The sequence below is a fragment of the Pistacia vera genome, unplaced genomic scaffold (genome assembly GCF_008641045.1).
Source record: "Pistacia vera cultivar Batoury unplaced genomic scaffold, PisVer_v2 Contig720, whole genome shotgun sequence".
Taxonomy (NCBI): domain Eukaryota; kingdom Viridiplantae; phylum Streptophyta; class Magnoliopsida; order Sapindales; family Anacardiaceae; genus Pistacia; species Pistacia vera.
Window position 1 is genome coordinate 540,459 of NW_022196580.1, and position 22,717 is coordinate 563,175.

General features: G+C 34.0%; 1 protein-coding gene across 1 annotated transcript; it reads left to right on the top strand.

Annotated features, from left to right (window-relative positions):
* The first annotated feature begins 2,614 nt into the window (after positions 1-2,614).
* LOC116114722 (endoglucanase 24-like) lies at positions 2,615-5,756 on the top strand. Its single transcript, XM_031400852.1, has 6 exons — positions 2,615-2,886; positions 2,995-3,278; positions 4,038-4,475; positions 4,566-4,713; positions 5,059-5,225; positions 5,302-5,756. Exons 1-6 carry the CDS (start codon positions 2,646-2,648, stop codon positions 5,629-5,631), a joined length of 1,608 nt encoding a protein of 535 aa, XP_031256712.1. The 5' UTR covers positions 2,615-2,645; the 3' UTR covers positions 5,632-5,756.
* Positions 5,757-22,717: the final 16,961 nt, after the last annotated feature.

The window sequence follows — 22,717 nt, forward strand, 5'->3', positions numbered from 1 at the left end:
CAAAGTTATATAAGGTTTTCCATAATAGTATTATTTTATTGAAATTATTAATTTAATCTATTAACCCAAGTTGGGACCGTAGTAAATTATTATATGATAGAGGCTATTAATTTATCGAGTATTAATTTATAGAGGTTAAACTATATGTTTCAGTCCCATGTTAAATGTTTCGAAGCTATTGTTATTGGTGGTAGACGGTAAAATCTACCTGGAAGTCCTTTGGATTTGATTGTGTGAAAAATGAGCCATTGATAATTTTGTAGACTTGCAACGACAAATAAGAGTGAATGCGAAGAACTTGGGGACATTGGTGTGGTGTCGGCCGTAGGCACTCCGATGTTCAAGTTAGCACAATTATGAGATATTTAGTAAGGCTGACAGTTAGAAAGAGTTTACCGAGAGTGTGAAGCTAGGGCGTAACTTATTGACGTAGAGTGGCTAGAAGTCGGCTCTACAACGATTACCAGTGTAGAGTGGTTGAAACTTGACTTTACAACGATGGTTCTTGAGAGCAAGAATTTAATAAGGTAGAGGGAGGGGTTGTGATTGCCTCCATAATGGGAGGACTGACCTCTGTTTATATAATGAGTCAAAGAAGCTTGAGTCTTTGTAGAACTAAGTGTTCTTACAATAAGAGTTTGAGTAAACATAAAACTCTAGTGCTAATCTATGTAAGAGTAGAAGTATTAGTTCAAACTTGTAGTGCTAGTTTAAAACAAAATACAAGAAATATTTAATATAGAATACAAAACTATTACCTTTTATTTGAAATAGAAAGAATTTAATATCCTTAACAAGAGACTTAAAACAACCAACATGCCATTATACAAAAGACATTTAGATTGAAACAAGTCACATGTCACTTGAAACATTTAACATAATAGAAATCGTAACAGTAAAATTGATACTATTAACATCAAATATGAAATGTTTTTAATTACACCTGAAATTAAAAGAGTTTGATTCTAAGAACAGAAATTCGAAACTTGCAACATTATACTTGAAACTTTTACAAAATTTTTAATAAATAATTTAAATTATTATTAATAAAATTATTTTCTTTATCTTAAGGAAATTAAAATTAAAATTACATATTATTTTCAATTGAAAAAAATATGCTACATGAAATCTTGAATGTTTTACTTGACACACATAACATAAAATATGAAATTATCAAAACTTGATACTAAGAGTTTCATATAATATATGACCTGAAAACCTTAACATGGAATGTAGCACTTAAAACCTAAAACAACTTATATAAGCTTTTAACATAAAACTTGAAAATAGTAACGTGAAACTTGAAACTAGTAGAACTTAGACATCAAAAACATTATTTTTGAAATTGACAATTCATCATTAGAAAGTTTTTAATCTCATGAACAGTATTGAAACTTAAAACAAATTACATGAAACTGTTAACCTTGTATTTAAAATAGAAGGAACAATAGACTTGAAACTGTCAACATGTCGTTAGAAACCTTTAAAATGATATTGAAGCCCATTAATACCACTTGAAACTTAGTATAACATCAATGAAAACTTGATACAAAAGACATTTAAATAGAAACAAGTAACATCTTACTTGAAACATTTAACATAGTTGAAATCTTAACAATAAAATTGATACTATTAATATCAAACATGCATTACACTTGAAATGAAAGGGTTTGATTCTAAAAACTGAAATTGGAAACTTACAACACTTTACTTGTAACTTTTACAAAATTATTAATACATAATTTAAATTGTTATCGAAAAAATAATTTCTTAATCGTAATTTTTTTTTAATTTATTATTTTGAATTAAAATTTAATTGAGAACGAAAAATAACCTATATGAAATCTTGAATGTTTTACTTAACATATGTAACATAAAACATGAAATTATCAAAACTTTATACTAAGAACCTTATACCTTTGATAATTCCAGGGGAATTGTCAATTGCTTAATTGGTCCTTTAATGTGGAATTGAGCACAAAGTTAACACTTGAAATCTAACACAAAATTCTTGAAAAGAATAACATTGAACTGAAAATTAGATAGGAAAAGCATCATATTTGAAATTAATAAATAGTAACATTTGAAACTTTGAATTTCACAGTTTTATATCTAATTTAAGTTAATTTCATATTTTTCTATTTTAAAAAATTAAATGAATTAATTTTGAAATATTGTTTAGTTTGATTTTTGGGACGACGGGTTAAAATTGTTTTGTTGCTGAATTTTGGCAATTACCGGTTGTCCCAGTTTGTTATATAAAATTATATATATATATAGATTGTAGCTTGTTTGAGCTGTGTCAATGATAATAACTCCGAATCAATTGACTGCTTAGCTGATAATAACTCCTTGGGAAGATTCTATCTCATTAATCTGGCGACATATGCTCTCTTCTTATCACTTACAAAACTCACGACAAAATCAACTGCCGTTCCCTGAATTATTCTCAGCCTTCACAACGTTGTCCCTTTTCCTACAAGTATCATTCCACCGCCAAATCCCTACCTTCCACTAATCCAATGCCACATAATCATCCTCTCTTGCACACTATATAAGTGGACTTTGGGAGCTCCGTTAATCTTCCATTTCCATAAGCTCACCAATAAATCCTTTTTTCAAAGATAGCATCAGGTGGCGTTTTAATGGAAAACAAACAAAATGGAGCTAAATATGCAGATGATAGAAGAAAATCAAAGGGCGGCTGGCTTTGGTGGCTGCCAGTTTTAGTCTTTGCTGCTATTGTTCTAACTATGAGTGTTCTCACTATATTAAAATTTGTTCATCACTTGAAGAGATCTCTAAGTCCTCATCGTCCTCAAAAAGTCATTCAAAAATATGCTGATGCTCTTGAAATCGCCATGCAATTCTTCGACGTACAGAAGTGTAATTACATATGTATATATATATATATTTGCATGAACTTAATTTCTCTATAGTACTGTTAAAGTCATTTTTTTCTATGTAATTAATGTCAGTTATTTTGTTTTGCAGCTGGAAAGTTGGTGAATAATAATATTGCATGGAGAGGGGACTCGGGTTTACTAGATGGGAGTCAAGAGAGTTTGGATCTATCAAAAGGGTTATATGACGCTGGTGATTTGATCAAGTTTGGATTTCCCATGGCTTTCACTGCAACAATGTTGTCATGGGGGATTCTTGAATATGGTAATCAGATGAATGCACTGAAACAACTTGGCCATGCCCAGGATTCACTTAAATGGATCACTGATTATCTTATCAATGCCCATCCATCTCCAAATGTGCTCTACATCCAGGTAATTAACACATTTGTTCTGGGTTTTAGTTTAACTTTCGAATTGAAATGTGCTTGGTGTTCTGGGTTTTAGTTTAAATTTTTGATTGTAATGTGCTTGGTGGTATGTAGGATTGCAGATTAGTTTTTTTATTATCCTTGCAAAAACAAGTTCTCATTTGAAATTTTTAAATTTTTTTTTTTCATTCTAAAATATTAGGAATCTAAAACTTCTCAACATCCAGGTAATTAAATCAACTGTTCAGGGTTTTAGTTTAAATTTGTAATTAAAACGTGCTTGTCGGTATAGAGTCGCAGATAAATGTTTTGTCAATTCAACAATGCCTGGAAATTTTACCTTGTTTTTGTATTATCATTGCAAAAACTAGTTCTCATTTGAAATTTTTAAAATTTTTGTTTCATTCTAAAATATTAAGATTCTAAGTTAATTTGAATGTTAACGGTATAATTTGCTAGGAGATATTTCTTTTCCTTTAGAAATTGACTGTTAATAGTTCAAGTTTTAGTACTTATTTGGTATTCGTTCTAGTATGGAGCATTTGGGGTTCAGTATTAATGGAACAATGTTCACTACTTTTGTATTTATGCAAAGTACAGAGATAGTACACATGCCCTTATTTGTCTTATGAAACATTTGTTATTAGTCTTTGAAGATCCTGTTGTAGTCAGCAAACTGGTTGCGTTTTGGCCCTTTTCCAGTTTCTGTAACTCTGTATTAAAGAACTGTCTCTAAATTGTAATGTGTTCCTATGTGGTGAAGGTTGGTGATGCTAAATCAGACCACGATTGTTGGGAAAGACCTGAAACAATGTCGGAAATGAGGCCTCTCACACAGGTTAATGCATCATTCCCAGGGACAGAGGTTGCAGCCGAAACCGCTGCAGCTATGGCATCAGCATCTCTTGTTTTCAAGAAGAGAAACGGCACTTATTCTGATCAGCTCCTTGTGCACGCACAACAACTTTTTACTTTCGCTGATACTTATAGAGGTTCTTACAGCATCAGTCTGCCTCAAGTCCAGGAGTACTACAACTCAACAGGCTATGGAGATGAACTCTTATGGGCAGCTGGTTGGCTCTATTATGCAACTGGAGATCACGCATATCTCAATTATGTAACTGAACTAAATGGGCAAGAATTTGCAAATTGGGGAAGTCCTACTTGGTTTAGTTGGGATGACAAGCATGCTGGAGTTCAGGTATATATTGTACATTTTAACAAGTACTTTTTATCTTTTGGGTATTTGCTAAAATGTTGTTGTCCAAATTTTGATCTTTTCTTATTTCAGATTTTGTTATCAAGGATAAATTTATTTGGTGCAAAAGAGGTCTCAGACACAGAGAATCTTGATATCCAGGTGTACAGGAAAACTGCTGAGGCTATTATGTGTAGACTTCTGCCTGATTCTCCTACAGCCACTTCCAGCAGAACTGACAGCAATATTCATAAATTCTTGGTATCATTTGATAATTATAAACTTGAATTCTAGTTTTTATTTTATTTTAAGACTGAATATAGTGTGGAAATCATACTTCCAAGGGACCATTCTGTGGCATATTGAGAAAAAGAATGTGTAGAAAATGGACCGTACAAGATTGGTAATAAAGTAGAATTTCTTGATTCTTTTTCATGATGAAACTTCTGATGATGTTCATTAAGAGAATGAGCAAAATAGCTAGACAGATATGCGATGCAGGTGGCCTAATTTAGCTTTATCAGCTGAATTTAAACTTTTGTGTTAATCTGTAGACATGTAACTTTGGAACTTTATCCTAATGCAGGTGGCCTAATTTGGATTGTACAGTATAACAGTCTTCAGCATGCTGTGGCTTCTGCATTCCTTGCTGTTCTTTACAGCGATTACATGCTTACTTCCCGCACTGAAACATTATATTGCAGTGGAAAATCCTACCTGCCGGATGATCTTCGCAATTTTGCCATTTCCCAGGTTTGTAATTTATTGACAATAAAACACTGTTGGTATGAGGCAATTTGAGTCTTCACCGAATTGCTAATTCTTTCAGGCAGACTATTTGTTGGGGGAAAATCCAATGAATATGAGCTATCTCGTTGGATTCGGAAGTAACTACCCTTTATACTTACACCACAGAGGATCTTCGATTCCAGCTTATGCTGATACTGGCTGTAAAGATGGGTTCAAGTGGCTTTACTCTAAAAATCCTAATCCGAATGTAGCTATGGGAGCATTTGTTGGCGGTCCTTTCCTAAATGAATCATATATAGATATTCGAAACAACTCGATGCAAGGCGAACCAACTACTTATAACAGTGCACTTCTCGTTGGCCTCCTCTCTGGCATAGTTACTACCTCTTCAGTGGTTAAATCATTCTAGATGATCAATATAGTCTAGTACCTCTGTACTAAATTAGAAAAGTGCCGCCTTTCTAGCTACTTTATTAGATAAAAGATTGAACTTGATTAATTGACATGGGGAAGAGCACTCACTCCCTATAAACATCACATCAAGAATAGAAGTTTTTGCCTTCACAGCCAGGAGTACACATTTTGCTTTATGTCCATGCTACTAGGCCCTGCTATTTCATATTTTAATGGTGCTTTTTGTTTACGTTTTAAGGTAAAAATGTAAGATGATGGGAATTACATCTCTGTTACTCGGGAAACACTGAATTTGACCACCACAAACTTCAAAAACTATCAAAGACCTCTCTTTCTCTATAACTCGGGAAATACTGACTTCAAAATCTATCAAAGACCCTTGCCATTAGATTTTGGTGTAACTGGCAATAAGGGGGAAAATCTACTATTCCACGTGCAAGGGAAAGATAAATGAAAAACTAGAGATGACAAAGGTCCCCGGTTTTCTGGGACCCGTCCCGTACGAGCTGGGGATTCCCCTTTTTTCGGGGATGGGGACAACCAACCCCCGCCCCCGCCCCATCCCCATTTTTATTTTTGAATTTATATTATTTTATTTAGGCCAAGCACTTTGCTGTGGCAGATCTTGAGGCCCAAATATAAATTTTGATATAAAATGGTTGATTATGATAGTTTTGTGATTGTTGAGAATTTTATTTAATAATTATTTTTATCCAAATACAAATTATAGAGAATTTTTTTTTTATTATTTATTAAGAGAATGTTTATTTTGAATTTGTTTAACTATGACAAGTTTCTTGTATATATATAAATTTCATGGCAGAATACTATTAATTATAATAACAAACAATCAAATCCATATAGAAGTATAGTTATATTTAGCCTATTTAAAATGAGTGGATTAAGCGTGGAGAGTTTATGGATTTGATTAATTCAAGTAGGATGAGTTAGTGGTATGAACGTGATTAGGGATTGATGTATAAATCATAATCTAGCCTTTTATTTTTAATTAGATGTATCAGTTGTACTTAATTCGGTAAAAGCAAAATAAGACATTTTGTAATACAATTAAGGCATTGATATTAAAAAGGTAAAAAAAAATTTCAATGAAGATTAATGAATTATGCCAACGCCATATCATTTGTAATAAAAATTAAAATTGAGATATTTATAATTTGAATGAATGTAGCATTATTTAAAGCAACAGAATGTTGATAAAATAAAAGAAGAAAAAATTAGGAAAGTTATGTTATAGAATACCATAAGAATTTGATTAATTACTGAATGAATTACGTATATATAAATATAAAAGTTTGATTAATTACTTATTTTTAAAAGATTCATGCTAAAAAATCATTTTTTGTTTTTTTATTGTGGGGGAGGGATGGGGCAAGATTGGGGGTTTAAAAATCCCCGTCGGGTCGAGCTGGGGGTTCCTTGCCAAAGCCATAACGGGGACGGGCCAAGGACGGGCTTGGGTCTTAGGGACGGGGAAAAGCCTGGGGAAAGGGGTCCCCACTCCCACTCCCACCCATTGCCATCTCTATGAAAAACTAATATGCTGATGAGTTATCCTAGATGTACAAAATAATTATACAAACTATTTCCTATAAACTTATGTGGTCATTCTGTATGTTTGAAATATCATTCACTCTAATTTGTTTAAATTATCTCTAATTTAAAATTATCCAATCACATTAAAACGCATTAGCTTGTATAAGCAGTTTGTATATATAATAGTATTTCATTGTTTATGAAGACATAAATAGTATTATCAATCTTGAGGCACAATGATTACAAAGATATTGTTGAAACCACAGCCAAACACACACAATAAAATGAAACATAAAAGTAAATAAGACACTTGATTTATCCTGGTTCGTTCCGATTAAGGAACCACATCTAGCTTTCAAATAGAGAACTTTGATTAAGTTTCAGAACTCTGCAACAATTACAATGAATAATGATGGTAGCTTACTCTCACTCTCTATTTTGATTATACCAGGTTTCTCACTATTACATAATATATATAATAGAAAACCCTACCTCATTTGGGCTTACCTGAATCTAACCCTATTCAGGCCTAAATATTAGTAAACTAATAACAAGTTCAATTATTAATTGGACTTACCCTGAAGGGGGCATGCCCCTCCCCCCGGTCCTTGGTGAGTGGGTGGCTGTCCTGCTCGCCGATGAGCGAATGGGGGTGAGGGGGCAGCGCAACAATGGGGTGAGAGGGCTCGTCGTCTGCTCACTGGGGAGCGAGACCCTCGAATGCGTCTGTGTGCAAATTATGAACCATATCCAACATATATGATATAATATACAATTAGTAAGTGCAGAAAATCAAATAAAGTTTTTGCATGTCACAAGGAATTGTTTGCAGTACTCTAAAGATTTATAAAGATTAACCATCATTAGGCATCCAAAATATGAATATAAAAAGTTATAAAAACTATGAATTAAAGAAATAGATACAAGCTTGTAACAGATGTTATTAATGGAGTTACAATCTTGTGCGGAATTTAAGGAAAATAAACATCATAGCAAGGTGAGACATATTTTTATTATACATTGTGACTCAAACTAATTGTCATAAAATTAAGATAATTAATAAGCTTTAAATAAATAAAAATTGAGGATTGAATATGGCCACAATAATAAATGTATAATTTGAAATAATAGTACGATAAATATGCTAAGAAAAGAATCCAATGAACATGAGCTATCTTTTTCAAGTCGGTTGACTCTAAACTTAAATTCCTAATAATCCAAATATAATGTAGGTATTTCAATGTAGTTAACTAATACTCCTCTTAATCAAAGGACTACCTATAGCATACAAAAATTAAATTGAAGAATTTTTATTATTTTTTCTTTAAGAATAAGATTGTATTTATGCCTCTTTTAACCTTAGGTATCTGAACTTAGATTTTAAGTATTTTTGTCAATTTATGTCCTCGTGTGGACACTTCAGAGTTTGTGTGGTTACAACGCATCTGACATATATTTTTTTCACAAAGCACATATCGCACTAGATTTGCAAAGAGGAAAATATATTCTCTTATAGGATATTTGTTGTGGTCCATTTACACTTGTCCTCATATAATTTGATGTACTAGAAAAGTTGTTTTGCTTTGTTTGTGGTCCCAAAGATTCTTTTCTAAAAAGCAAAACATAAAAGTTGAACTTTAACTTTTTTGTCCCCGAACCCTAGTCGCCTTGCTCACTATATATTCATATTTTTTTGGTGTCTTCCTTAATAAACCTAATTGCCTCTGATTCATCACTGAATATCCTCTGGGGTTTCCTAAGGTTTCTCATATACTTTGGTAGGTTTAAATCTTTGTTGTGACGATTCTGGAACATGATTCCATGTTGATGCTTGGACTGGTGCAAGCTACTGTTCCAAAGTTGATCATTCACTACTGAAACTTGAGAGGGGCTCAAGTACGACCTGGTGGTCTCGTGTATGAAGTTTGCTATGGTGGCTTGAAGTTCAACCGAAGAAGAGAAGATTGATGTGTTGAAAACAAGGAGTGTTTTGTAACTATGCTTTTCTTGCTTTGTATTTGAACTCATAAGTTTACATAGTGGATTTGCTTCTTCCGGACTTGGTCCCACGGATGTAGGCATGTTGCTGAATCATGTAAAAATGAGTGTGTTCTTTTCTTGCTTTGATAGATGTTTCATTTATGCTTTGAACAACTCTTGTGCACAATATGAATAATCAACCCATTCCGCATAAGTTTTAATCACTTGGTAACCTCTTTAAAACTTTCATAGATCATTTTGGACTAGCACTTTGTCCAAACCCGAGACTGGGCTTCGGGTTACAAATAATTACTTTCAAATATTATAAATCAATTAAGCCAATAAATTGCAGTCAAACAAAGACTAATTATATATAAAAGTGAAGAATTTTACTATTATCATTCGTCTTTGGACTGGATTAATCTATTGGGATAAGATTAGGGAATGGATTATATACAATGCCAACATTGTATTGTGTTTACGTAAGCACAAAACTATTGTAAAAAAAGTATTATGCTAAAATTAGAACTCAATCTGCCAAAACCAACATCAAACACATTCCAAAGAATCTAAATCACACACCAAAGAAGCAAGAACACACAATCAAGAACACCAAGGATTTTACCTTGGTTAACTTATTGCAAAATTGGGAATAAGCTATATCCACGTTGAGCTCCAAGAACTTTTGGGGCTCACTGCACTAAGAGATTAGAAGTTTACAGATTACAAGAACGAATCAACTCCAAATCTTTACACACTCAATCAATCCCCAAATTCTAACAGTAATCTTTAATCACAAGAGAAATCAAAACCTAGATTCTCTACCCTTGAAGGAAGCTTGACCTTCAACCCAAGATTACAGAAATCTAAAACTGATTACAAGAAATTTGGACTCAATTAGAAACCCTTACAGAGCACTATGTTGATTATAAAGAGAGAGTTGGAGAAAAGATACAAATCTGGAATTTTTGCCTCTTTTATAGCTTTGACTTTCTTGGACATATGGTAGCCATCAGATCTCTTTAACAAGCAAGGACCAAGATTAAAACTCTCACGTCCTCAAACGCCACTGTTTTTTAGCTTCATTTAACAAAAAGTACTATTATTCATCTCAAGTACTTATCCTAAATTTCACATCCAAAATGATGTGTCATCATATAGGCATTATCGTGTCATTTAATGGACCATCACTTTATTTACATGTCAATGCCACTTATGTTGTCATATCACTTGAGATATAAAATTTGAAATAAATTTTGAGAAGAATAGTATTATTGACTATAGAAATTATAAAAGAAAATATACATATTGTAATTACTTCTAAATCACTTTCTATTTTTTTTCAACAATTTGTGAGAACTAGCCCTTCTAAAAATATGTCTTCACAAGTCACAAAATGATCAATTGCATTTTCGTTGAGCATGAACATGATTAATTAGTTCATTCACATCAACCTTTAATTAATGTGGTATTATCAATACATATCTACCCATCACGTACGATATAAAGTTGGAATTTCAACTTTGAATACATCACATTATTGGAAAAATCGGAGTGGGATTGTTGCAAAAGAAATTCATGTAGGCAAAAATCTTCCTATCACTACATGATGAAACAATATAAACAAAGTTGAAAAAATTCGCCAAAATTTCCCCTTTTTCATTATCAAGATTTCGTTTACTTAATTGACTAATTACACTTGAAATAACTCTTTCAAATCCTTTTTATCTTGGTTAATTGTCAGATAATACTCCCTTATACCTTCATATTGTGCTTCTTTTGACTATCTATAAGTTGCAAATGGTTCTCCCTTTATGAACATATTGACTTATCTCAACTTTTTTTTGTGTGTCCGTACAAGTTTACGCGTACCTCAACTAGTTTTTTGGGACCCTGAAGTTAACGGTCAGGTAAACCTATAGTGATTACCCCTTATTAGTAGCCCTAGGGATTTGAGGACTCATCTCATCACATCTCAACAAATCAAATAAAAACCATTAGAGAGAAATTTATCGATTTTACTTTAACTTTATTTTTCTTGAATGATTCAAATTTTCATAACAAATATATAAAAACTTAAATTTGTTTTTACTTTTAATATGGAAAACTTTGAAAACTTAAAATAACAATGTTATAAATATATGATTAACAACCTGTAGTGAATTTTTTTTTTTTTTTTTTCAAATGAAATGAACGTGAATGGAATATATAAATAAGACATCCAAATTAATTTCTCAACTTGATGATTATTTTTGTATTATTACAATAGATTCCACCTCTTTACCAAGGTTTGAGATGCTACTCCATATAAACTACTTGGAGATAAAATTAACAAATAATGATAATAATTAAAAAAAAAAAAAAACATAAAGGATGGAAAAAATAAGATTGAATCTAAGCCTTAGGTGTAAGGCATGCCTTGAGCTTCTGGATAGTTGCAACATCAATTTTGAAAGACCTAGTAAGAATGTTATCATCGATGCCAAATAATAAACACATTGAGAGGAATGGAAACCGTGTCTGCATTAGCACTTCGAAAGGTAGAAGTAGCGGTAAAAGGTTGTTTAGATCATCATTAAATTGATAATGCACCAATCCTTTTCAAAACACAAACATGTCTCCAACTTTTAGAGTTTGTTATTGGTGTCAATAAATCCAACATTCAACAACCCCTTTAATACCAGCTAAACGCATGTGTGTATTGTTAGAGTCAAAAATCATCTTGGGCTTGACGAGACCCAATAACGAAATAAACATGTCACGGCCCAAGGCCTCAACCCAATCGCAATTGGGCCTACGCTTAAAATCATATTGTGACCTACCCACTCTATGAGTTGGGCTATCCTATAAGTTAAGCTAAACTGGGTTTTAGCCCATTAGCCTGCAACAGTCTATAAATAGGAAATCAGAATCCCATTCTATTTCCTCTTCTACTAAGATTTCAAATCTTACTCAAACTATTAAACTTGATCTGATAAGGTCAAGAAATCATATCTCTTTCATGATAGTGATTATCTCCCAAAATAGGACTTAGTGTCCTACTAAGATTCCAAATCTTATTTAAACTATTAAACTTAATCTGATAAAGAAATCATATTTCTTTCTTGATAGGGATTATCTCCCAAAAAAAAGGACTCAATGTCCTACTAGGATTCTAACCCATTGGATTCACTATAAAAACAGAGGCTTCCCCTCTCATTAGGGAGGCAATCTCCCACAGCCAATCTACACTATTCAACACCATCTATTTGCTCATAAAGTTCTTATTCTCAAAAACCCGACGCCTACGCCATAGTCCTAGCCTCCGACAAGACTCCTGGTAATTCTTCATCTCCTTAATTCTTATCAAATAATCTCTTTCAGTCTGGCTGACTTGAGCGTCGGAGTGTCTATGGAAAACACCACCCCGGTGTTTTCCGGAAGCTTCATGCTTGCCTTTTCATGTGTGCAGGTCTAGTGGATTGTCAGTGGCCTCAACCTCACGGGATCAAACCCTATTTTATGACGGTAGATTTTTTGCATCTACAGTTTGGCGCCCACCGTGGGGCCCTGACAATCATCTCCCAACAACGACTTACAACATGGGAGGCGATACGAAACTCCTTTTGACTGACAATGTTAATCAGAAAATCTCATCACGATAAGAATTTTTTTTTTCTTTGTTTGTTTTATCTATTCACATGCCATATTATATCTATTCGGCATATCGTAATTTATTTTATATTATATCCATTCAGTGGGTAGTATAAGACCTTGAAGCTCATATTATTGTTCTAAATTAATAATAGCTTCATATTATTGTTCTAAATTAATAATAGAATAATAATGTGTTAGAGTTTAAAGTGGTGTTCCTAAACCACTTGATTCATTGACTTTGCTTCAACAATCTCTCTTCTCTAATCCTCTGTTCAGATAAGGCAATAGCTTCTGTCTCTAACCTCTATGCATGCGCCTTTTCACTTCAATCATCAAAGCACCAGGTGGTCCGCCAGCGTCATCAGAGCTTTGCAATGCATTACTCGCCACAAAACTAGTCAATTTGTTCATTCAAGAAGATGCCGCAATACGCCAGCATCTCCAGGACCTCCGCTCCATTAGCAGGTAACTCAAACTCGACCAGCCTTGATCCAATCCCAATTCAACTTCACAGAGATTTTCCACCACTTTGAAACCCAAAACCCATCCATCTGTTCTCCTAAAATCGCCCTAACAGCTTCTCCAATCACACAGTAAAATCCTAAAAACACAGCAGTAATCCTCTCAAAACACCTAAAGTCATTTACTAAACACGAAGAGAAACTCCCCAAACAAAACCTGCTTAAATGACGCCACCCCACTCTTGCCTAATCTCCTTACCCCATCGTATTCCAAAACTCCAAACTCGAACCATCGCCCCTTCCCAACCAATACATATCAACTCAAACCACCTTCACATCATAATCTCCAGCACACCTGTCACAAAAGCTCTCACGCTCCCTGCTATTTGCAAACTTTCCACTCCCCACTACAACTCAGTACCACTAAACAACACGAGTAGTCCACTCAATGATATTTGAGTTTGCACATACAATATCAACGTGCCCATTCGGATCAGCCCAAAAGTGAATCACGGGCCCACTTAACTTCAACTGGTTAAGCTCCGACATAGAAAGTAACACCCCTCTCTCCACTCAGTCTAGCAAGCATGGGTGGCAGCACTTGAAGGGGAAAGGTATGTGTCCTTGTCTCCTTTTAACTACCACTTTATTTGGTTAAATCTTTCTCTATTCGGCCCATTACTTAAATACATGCAGCCCATTTTTCCATTTAGCTCACTCTTTATTCAGTCCATAACACATGCACATCATGCATATTAACTCTCAATTCGACTATTTGCTTAAAACATGCATGCCATACATGTCACTGTTTCAGCTTCAATCGAATGTTTTCAACTACAAAGTCGGTCATGCCGACTGGGCCACATAGCCCTCAAAGGTTTCAACTACAAGTCGATCACGCCGACTCTACTGCAAGCTCCATATAAGCTCTACTTGGCATACACCATCGGATCAGCCCTACCCGATTCACGGATTTACACCATTGGATGGGCCCTGCCTGATCCACGGATTTACACCTTTGGATCGGCCCTGCCCGATCCATGGATTTACACCTTCGGATCGACCCTGCCCGATCCATGGATTTACACCTTTGGATCAACCCTGCTTGATCCACGGATTTACACCTTCGGATCGACTATGCTCAATCCACGAATCTACACCTTCGGATCGGCCCTGCCCGATCCACGGATTTACACCTTCGGATCGACCTTGCTCGATCCATGGATTTACACCTTCGAATTGACCCTACTCAATCCACGGATCTACACCTCCAGATCGGCCCTGCCTGATCCACAAATTTACACTTTCGGATTGACCCTGCTCAATCCATAGATCTACACCTTCGGATCGACCCTGCCCGATCCACAGATTTACACCTTCGGATTGACCCTACTCGATCCATGGATTTACACCTTCGGATTGACCCTACTCCATCCATGGATCTACACCTTCGGATCGGCCCTGCTCAATCCATGGATTTACACCTTCGGATTGGCCCTGCTCAATCCACGAATCTACACCTTTGGATCGGCCCTGCCCGATCCACGGATTTACACCTTCGGATCGACCATGCTCGATCCACGGATTTACACCATCAGATCGGCCTTGTTGATCCATGGATTTACACCTTCGGATTGACCCTGCTCGATCAACGGATTTACACCTTCGATCAGCCCTGCCCAGTCCATAAAGCTACACATTCAGTCGGCCAGATCGGTTGAAGGGTTCTTACACCTCAAATTGACAAGTCATCGACCCAATCCACACAACGATCCATCCGACCTAACGAGCTGCTAGCACTAATCTGCTCAATCTGCACTCATTCGATTAAATCTACTCTCTAAGCTAAATACTCTTTAACTTAAAGAGTGGGGGGTTAACTGTTAGGGCCAAAAATCGTCTTGGGCCTGACGAGGCCCAATAACGAAATAAACATGTCATGGCCCAAGGCCTCAACCTAATCTCGATTGGGTCTATGCTTAAAATCACATTGTGACCTACCCACTACATGAGTTGGGCTATCCTATAAGTTAAGCTAAACTGGGTTTCAGCCCATTAGCCTGCAACAGTCTATAAATAGGAAATCAGAATCCCATTCTATTTCCTCTTCTACTAAGATTTCAAATCTTCCTCAAACTATTAAACTTGATCTGATAAGGTCAAGAAATCATATCTCTTTCATGATAAGGATTATCTCCCAAAATAGGACTTAGTGTCCTACTAAGATTCCAAATTTTATTTAAACTATTAAACTTAATCTGATAAGGTCAAGAAATCATATCTCTTTCATGATAGGGATTATCTCCCAAAAAGGGACTTAGTGTCCTACTAAGATTCCAAATCTTATTTAAACTATTAAACTTAATCTGATAAAGAAATCATATTTCTTTCTTGATAGGGATTATCTCCCAAAAAAGAGGACTCAATGTCCTACTAGGATTCTAACCCATTGGGTTCACTATGAAAACATAGGCTTGCCCTCTCATTAGGGAGGCAATCTCCCACAGTCAATCTACACTATTCAAAACCGTCTATTTGCTCCTAAAGTTCTTGCTCCCAAAAACCCGACGCCTCCACCGTAGTCCTAGCCTCCGACAAGACTCCTGATAATTCTTCATCTCCTTAATTCTTATCAAATAATCTCTTTCAGCCTGGCTAACTTGAGCATCGGAGTGCCTATGGAAAACACCACCCCGGTGTTTTCCGGAAGTTTCATGCTTGCCCTTTCATATGTACAGGTCTAGCGGATTGTCAGTGGCCTCAACCTCACGGGATCAGACCCTATTTTATAACGGTAGATTTTTTGCATCTACATGTATGAGGAGGGTTAATAACTCCTACTAGAAACTTTAAAAAAGCATAAGCCACTCTGACCATCTAGAGATGGAATGTTTGTTAAGCTAGCTTTAGTCACTATGAAGGTTTCTGTGTCGTTAGAGTTAACTATATTCATCTACGACATCGGAATTACAAACTCTGTGGTGATACCTGGATCACTTGCCATGACTATTGTAAGTAAGAGAAAAAAAAAAAGAATTAATTTGAGAAAATTTGAGGCCATGATGACGTATTGAGCAACTAGCTAGAGAACGATGATGAGAGATAACTGTTAGAGAAGTGTTTGTTGTTATTGTGATATTATTGCATGCTAGAACGTAAAATTTATAATGGAGGAGTTAGTGTCTTGGTGAGGTTTGTTGTTTACTTACTAAAGTTGCTAATTGCACTTATTGGCGGCAGTGATGCAGCACCCAACAACAAAGTACAGGGAAGTTACTAACAGCATATTACTTCTAGTATTATTTGTGTATTACCAAAACAAGATCTACTATTATCAGTGGTGCAAATTGGTAGAGCTCAAATATATCGAAGGAAGAATTAAAAATAAATTAATCAATTAAATAAGTATATGATCACAAGAAAAGAAAAATGAGGTTCAAATTCAATATAATTAGCCATTGTAATGCAACACCTGTTTTGATTTCTTTTGGATAGTTTCAATGTCAGTTGATTAAATTTTACTAAAAAAAGAAAAATTAAGATATTACTGTAGCTTTTATTCAGTGAATGACATAAATATTAGAATGCCATCATTACAGGTCTAATTTCCTTTGGGCATTTTTAAGTTTATCAACCATTATAGATTCTAGTGAGATATAGGGTGTTAGAAGTAAGAATTCTATTACAATAATTTGAGATATATTGTTTCATTTATTAGTAATGGTAATACCACTCCTAGATTTCTCTTTTAAGTGATTTTTTTTTTTCATAAACGTAGTGTACTTGAAAAAAAAAATCTATTTATGTTACCTCGATTTCATTTACTATTCCTCAAATTATTGTGATGATCAATTTTCATTAATCGATTTGTACACTAGAGGTTATATTGATCGGATCGGATCACTATCCGTGAAGAACAATCCACTATATTTTGATGAGTTCCCATTCATTAAATAATTTATTAACTTCTCAACATATCTTGTTATATTTTAGTTTCCGGAAGTCCACCCAATAATACATATGTTAACAAATCACAATCTATTAAAATTATCTTATAAAATTCAGGCCGAGTAATTGTTGTTTGTTGAATATTTTTCAATACATGTAAAACAAAACAATTTGAAGAACTAAGAATAAATTTTTAAAGTTTGGATATAAATAAATTGATCTACGAACAGTTTATTTGACAAAATTATATTATTTATCACATTAATTCATCATAAACGTAAAGTATAAAAGTAATCTATCACGTCTTTTGGAATATAAATCTCGTAAATGTAATATAACTCATCTTACAAGGGCAAAAATTTCAATCATCTATTGATTATGTTGCACACAAATGACTAAACAGATGTGAAGTATTCAAGTTTTTGGTCTCGAGGCACATTCAATCCAATGGGTGATTTAGTTCTTGATGAACAATAGTTCGTGTAATTGTTTAGGGTAAAGTTAATTGAGATGAAGACCTTAATTAACCAGAAATTCAACACCCAAATAATTATAGAATCAGGCATAGACAATAGAATACTGAATAAATAGATTTAGGGTTTTAAGAATACTTGTCTGAGCCATGATGTGTGCAAAATTTTTCTGAATCCTTGACTGGTCTTCCTCTCTTGAAACTACTCTCAATGACGACTTTCAAATGGTAAAGCATATGTTAATTAGTTTCACAGAGGGGACTTATCCAATATATATGTTTTATTGGTCTCTCCCCTTAAAGTCCACATTTTACCATCAACCCAATTAGTTAATAATTAAGTGTATTGGGCAACAATTAATGATCACATTAAGCCCAATAAAATAATCCCTTAGGACTATGCATCTACCCCCGTTTTATAAAACAAAATATGATTGATGCTAGCCCATAAATAGGAAATTTTCCATTATTCTCCCACTTGGGTAACATTAATTATTTTATTTTAAGGGGAAAAAAAAAAAAAACAATTTTGACTACTAGGTAAAAAAAAAAACAATTTTGACTACCATGTAAAAAAAAATAAATTTTAAAGTGGCCACTGTTTAAATAAAACAAAATAAACTAGAGATAACACTTTAACCAAACAATCCAACCAATATGTTATAAATAATGAATCAAGGCAATCTTTACATCTCTCATGGATATAAGATCAATCCATGGTTACGATTACTAATAATCAAATTAACATGGATCACTAATCTGGGAGTGACTAGGGGTGTTCGGTTCCGGGTACCCTACAGTTTTTGAAGAAACCAGAACCGAAACCGACGGTTCCTTGAAATTTGGAACTGGAACCGAAACCGACAGTTCCATTTCCTAGGTACCCAAAATCGGAACCTGTAACAACGATTCCGGTTCTGTGTACCCTGTAAAATTACATTACCCCCAAAAGTTTTTAAAATGGAAAAAAAACCCTTAAAAACTTACAAATAACCCCCCACCTAGCACTTGTTAGCAAAAATAAAATTCCAAATTATAAATTCAAAACTACAAACTCCATTACTTTGTAAAGGTAGATTCTCAAAAGTCAAACCAACTTACTTTAAATGTTATGAAATATAAATAAAAATGTATTCACATTACTTTTTCTACAAAAGTTTTTATTAACCCCCCACTCATTAATTTTATTTTATATTAGTCTCGGTTCTTGGTTCCGGTTCCTAACAGTAGGAACCGAAACCAAAATCACACAGTAACGGTTCCAAAAATTTGGAACCGGAACCTACCCGTTGACAGCTAGTTCTCGGTAGGAATCGAAACCAAACCCAGGGTACCAACTGGTTCTGGTTCCAATCGGTTCTTTTGAACACCCCTAAGTGTGACAGTAATAGCACCCAACATGTGATCATTAACACGTGTTATTTCCCTATCAGTCCTCATTATGATTTCTCTTAAATCTTTATGCTTTCAGAAAAGCTAGAGAAATCTCACAGCTTCCAATGAAGCCTGTATGTTTCAACCAATGATCTCGAGATATCCAAACATAAAACATACCTATACAATTGTCATTCTCAAGAGAAACCTTATTCTAGAGACACAATGTTGTATTTCATCATCCACATGCACATATATATAGACAAGTATACACGAAACAATATTCATGATAAAAAATAAAATGACATAAAATCTTAAAAAATAAGATGACATAAAGTCAACAAAAAATATCTCAACCTCCCACTAACCTAAAATATCAAAAGACCTTAAAACGCCCATGTTTTCTACATGGCATTTAAAAACAATAGGTCTTAGTCCTTTAGTTAGGGGATCAGCCAACATAAAATTAATACCAATGTACTCTACAATAATCTATCCCTTCTTTACCAAGTCCCTGGCTGTAAGATACTTTATCTCCATATGCTTCGTCTTATTATTGATTTTATTGTTCTTGGAAAAGAACATGACTACATTATTATCATAGTAGATCATTAGTGGTCTAGAGATGGAATCGACCACACGAAACTCAGAGATATAATTCTTCAACCATATAGCTTCAGAAGCTGCTCCATAACAAGCAATAAATTCAGCATACATGGTCGAGGATGTTGTTAATGTCTGTTTGACACTCTCCTAAGAAATTGCCCCACCTGTGAGCATAAAAATGTATCCATAATTGGAATTCAAATCATTCGGACAACCACCAAAATCTTAATTGGAATTTCTACTACTTAAAGATTTTCCATTTTTCTGTACACAAGCATGAAGTCTTTTGCCCTTTGTAAGTATCTCATGACTTTCTTGGCTGCAATCTAGTGATCATAATCTATCAGTCATCACAATCTATTAAAATTATCTTATAAAATTCAGGCCGAGTAATTGTTGTTTGTTGAATATTTTTCAATACATGTAAAACAAAACAATTTGAAGAACTAAGAATAAATTTTTAAAGTTTGGATATAAATAAATTGATCTAGGAACGGTTTATTTGACAAAATTATATTATTTATCACATTAATTCATCATAAATGTAAAGTATAAAAGTAATCTATCACATCTTTTGGAATATAAATCTCGTAAATGTAATATAACTCATCTTATAAGGGCAAAAATTTCAATCATCTATTGATTATGTTGCACACAAATGACTAAACAGATGTGAAGTATTCAAGTTTTTGGTCTCGAGGCACATTCAATCCAATGGGTGATTTAGTTCTTGATGAACAATAGTTCGTGTAATTGTTTAGGGTAAAGTTAATTGAGATAAAGACTTTAATTAATTATTGTTGGATCAAAACACAGAAATTCAATACCCAAATAATTATAGGATCACGCATAGACAATAAAACACCGAATCAATAGATTTATGGTTTTAGGAATACTTGTCTGAGCCATGATGTGTGCAAGATTTGCTAAATCTTTGGCTGGTCTTCCTCTCTTGAAACTACTCTCAATAACGGCTTTCAAATGGTAAAGCATATGTCAATTAGTTTCGGAGAGGGAATTTATCCAATACATATGTTTTATTGGTCCCTCTCCTTAAAGTCCACATTTTACCATCAACCCAGATTAATTAATAATTAAGTGTATTGGGCTACAATTAATGATCACATTAAGCCCAATAAAATAATCCCATAGGACTATGCATCTACCCTCGTTTCATAAAACAAAATATGATTGATGTTAGCCTATAATTAGAAAATTTTCCATTATTCTCCCACTTGAGCAACATTAATTATTTTATTTTAAGGGGGGAAAAAAAAATTTTGACTATTAGGTAAAAAAAATATATATATATATTTTTTACTACCAGGTAAAAAAAAAAAAAAATTAAATGGCCACTGTATAAATAAAACAAAATAATCTAGAGATAACACTTCAACCAATCCAACCAATATGTTATAAATAATGAACCAAGGCAATCTTTACATCTCTCATGAATATAAGATCAATCCATGGTTATGATTACTAATAATCAAATTAACATGGATCACTAATTTGGGAGTGTGACTACCGGTGTTCGGTTCCAGGTACCTTGCATTTTTTGAAGGAACCAGAACTGAAACTGATGGTTCCTTGAAATTTGAAACTGGAACTAGAACCGACAGTTCTAGTTCTTAGGTACCCAGAATTGGAACCTGTAACAACGGTTCCGGTTCTAGGTACCCTATAAAATTCAAGTACCCCCAAAAGTTTTTAAAATGGCAAAAAAACCCTTAAAAACTTACAAATACCCCCCCACCTAGCACTTGTTAGCAAAAATAAAATTACAAATTATAAATTCAAAACTACAAACTCCATTACTTTGTGAAGGTAGATTCTCAAAAGTCAAACCAACTTACTTTAAATGTTATGAAATATAAATATAAATGTATTCACATTACTTTTTCTACAAAAGTTTTTATTAACCTCTCTACTCTTTAATTTTATTTTATATTAGTCTCAATTCCCGGTTTCGGTTCTTAACAATAGGAACCAGAACTAGAGCCGTACAGTAACGGTAAAAAATTTGGAACCAGAACCCGTTGACAGCCGGTTCCAGGTAGGAACCGAAACCAAACCCCGGTTACCCGTCAGTTCTGGTTCCAATCGGTTATTTTGAACACCCCTAAGTGTGACAGTAATAACACCCAACATGTGATCATTAACATGTGCTATTTCCCTACCAGTCCTCATTATGATTTCTCTTAAATCTTTATGCTTTCAGAAAAGCTAGAGAAATCTCACAACTTCCAATGAAGCCTGTATGTTTCAACCAATGATCTCGAGATATCCAAACATAAAACATACCTATGCAATTGTCATTCTCAAGAGAAACCTTATTCTAGAGACACAATGTTGTATTTTATCATCCACATGCGCATATATATAGACAAGTATACAAGAAACGTTATTCATGATAAAAAAATAAAATGACATAAAATCTTAAAAAATAAGATGACATAAAGTCAACAAAAAACATCTCAACCTCCCACTAACCTAAAATATCAAAGGACCCTAAAACACCCATGTTTTCTACATGGCGTTTAAAAACAACAGGTCTTAGTCCTTTAGTCAGGGGATCAGCTAGCATAAAATTAGTACTAATGTATTCTACAATAATGTCTCCCTTCTTTACCGAGTCCCTGGCTGTAAGATACTTTATCTCCATATGCTTCGTCTTATTATTGATTTTATTGTTCTTGGAAAAGAACATGACTACATTATTATCATAGTAGATCATTAGTGGTCTAGAGATGGAATCGACCACACGAAACTCAGAGATATAATTTGTCAACCATATAGCTTGAGAAGCTGCTCCATAACAAGCAATAAATTTAGCATACATGGTCGAGGATGTTGTTAATGTTTGTTTGACACTCTTCTAAGAAATTGCCCCACCTGTGAGCATAAAAATGTATCCAAAACTGGACTTCAAATCATTTGGACAACCACCAAAATCTTAATTGGAATTTCTACTACTTAAAGATTTTCCATTTTTCTGTACACAAGCATGAAGTCTTTTGCCCTTTGTAAGTATCTCATGACTTTCTTGG

Excerpts from the sequence above, each read along its gene's own strand:
- LOC116114722 (XM_031400852.1), top strand. The coding sequence starts at position 2,646 with ATGGAAAACAAACAAAATGGAGCTAAATATGCAGATGATAGAAGAAAA. Across the intron at positions 2,887-2,994 it reads ATTCTTCGACGTACAGAAGT|CTGGAAAGTTGGTGAATAAT; the intron begins GTAATTACATAT and ends TTTGTTTTGCAG. Across the intron at positions 3,279-4,037 it reads CAAATGTGCTCTACATCCAG|GTTGGTGATGCTAAATCAGA; the intron begins GTAATTAACACA and ends TATGTGGTGAAG.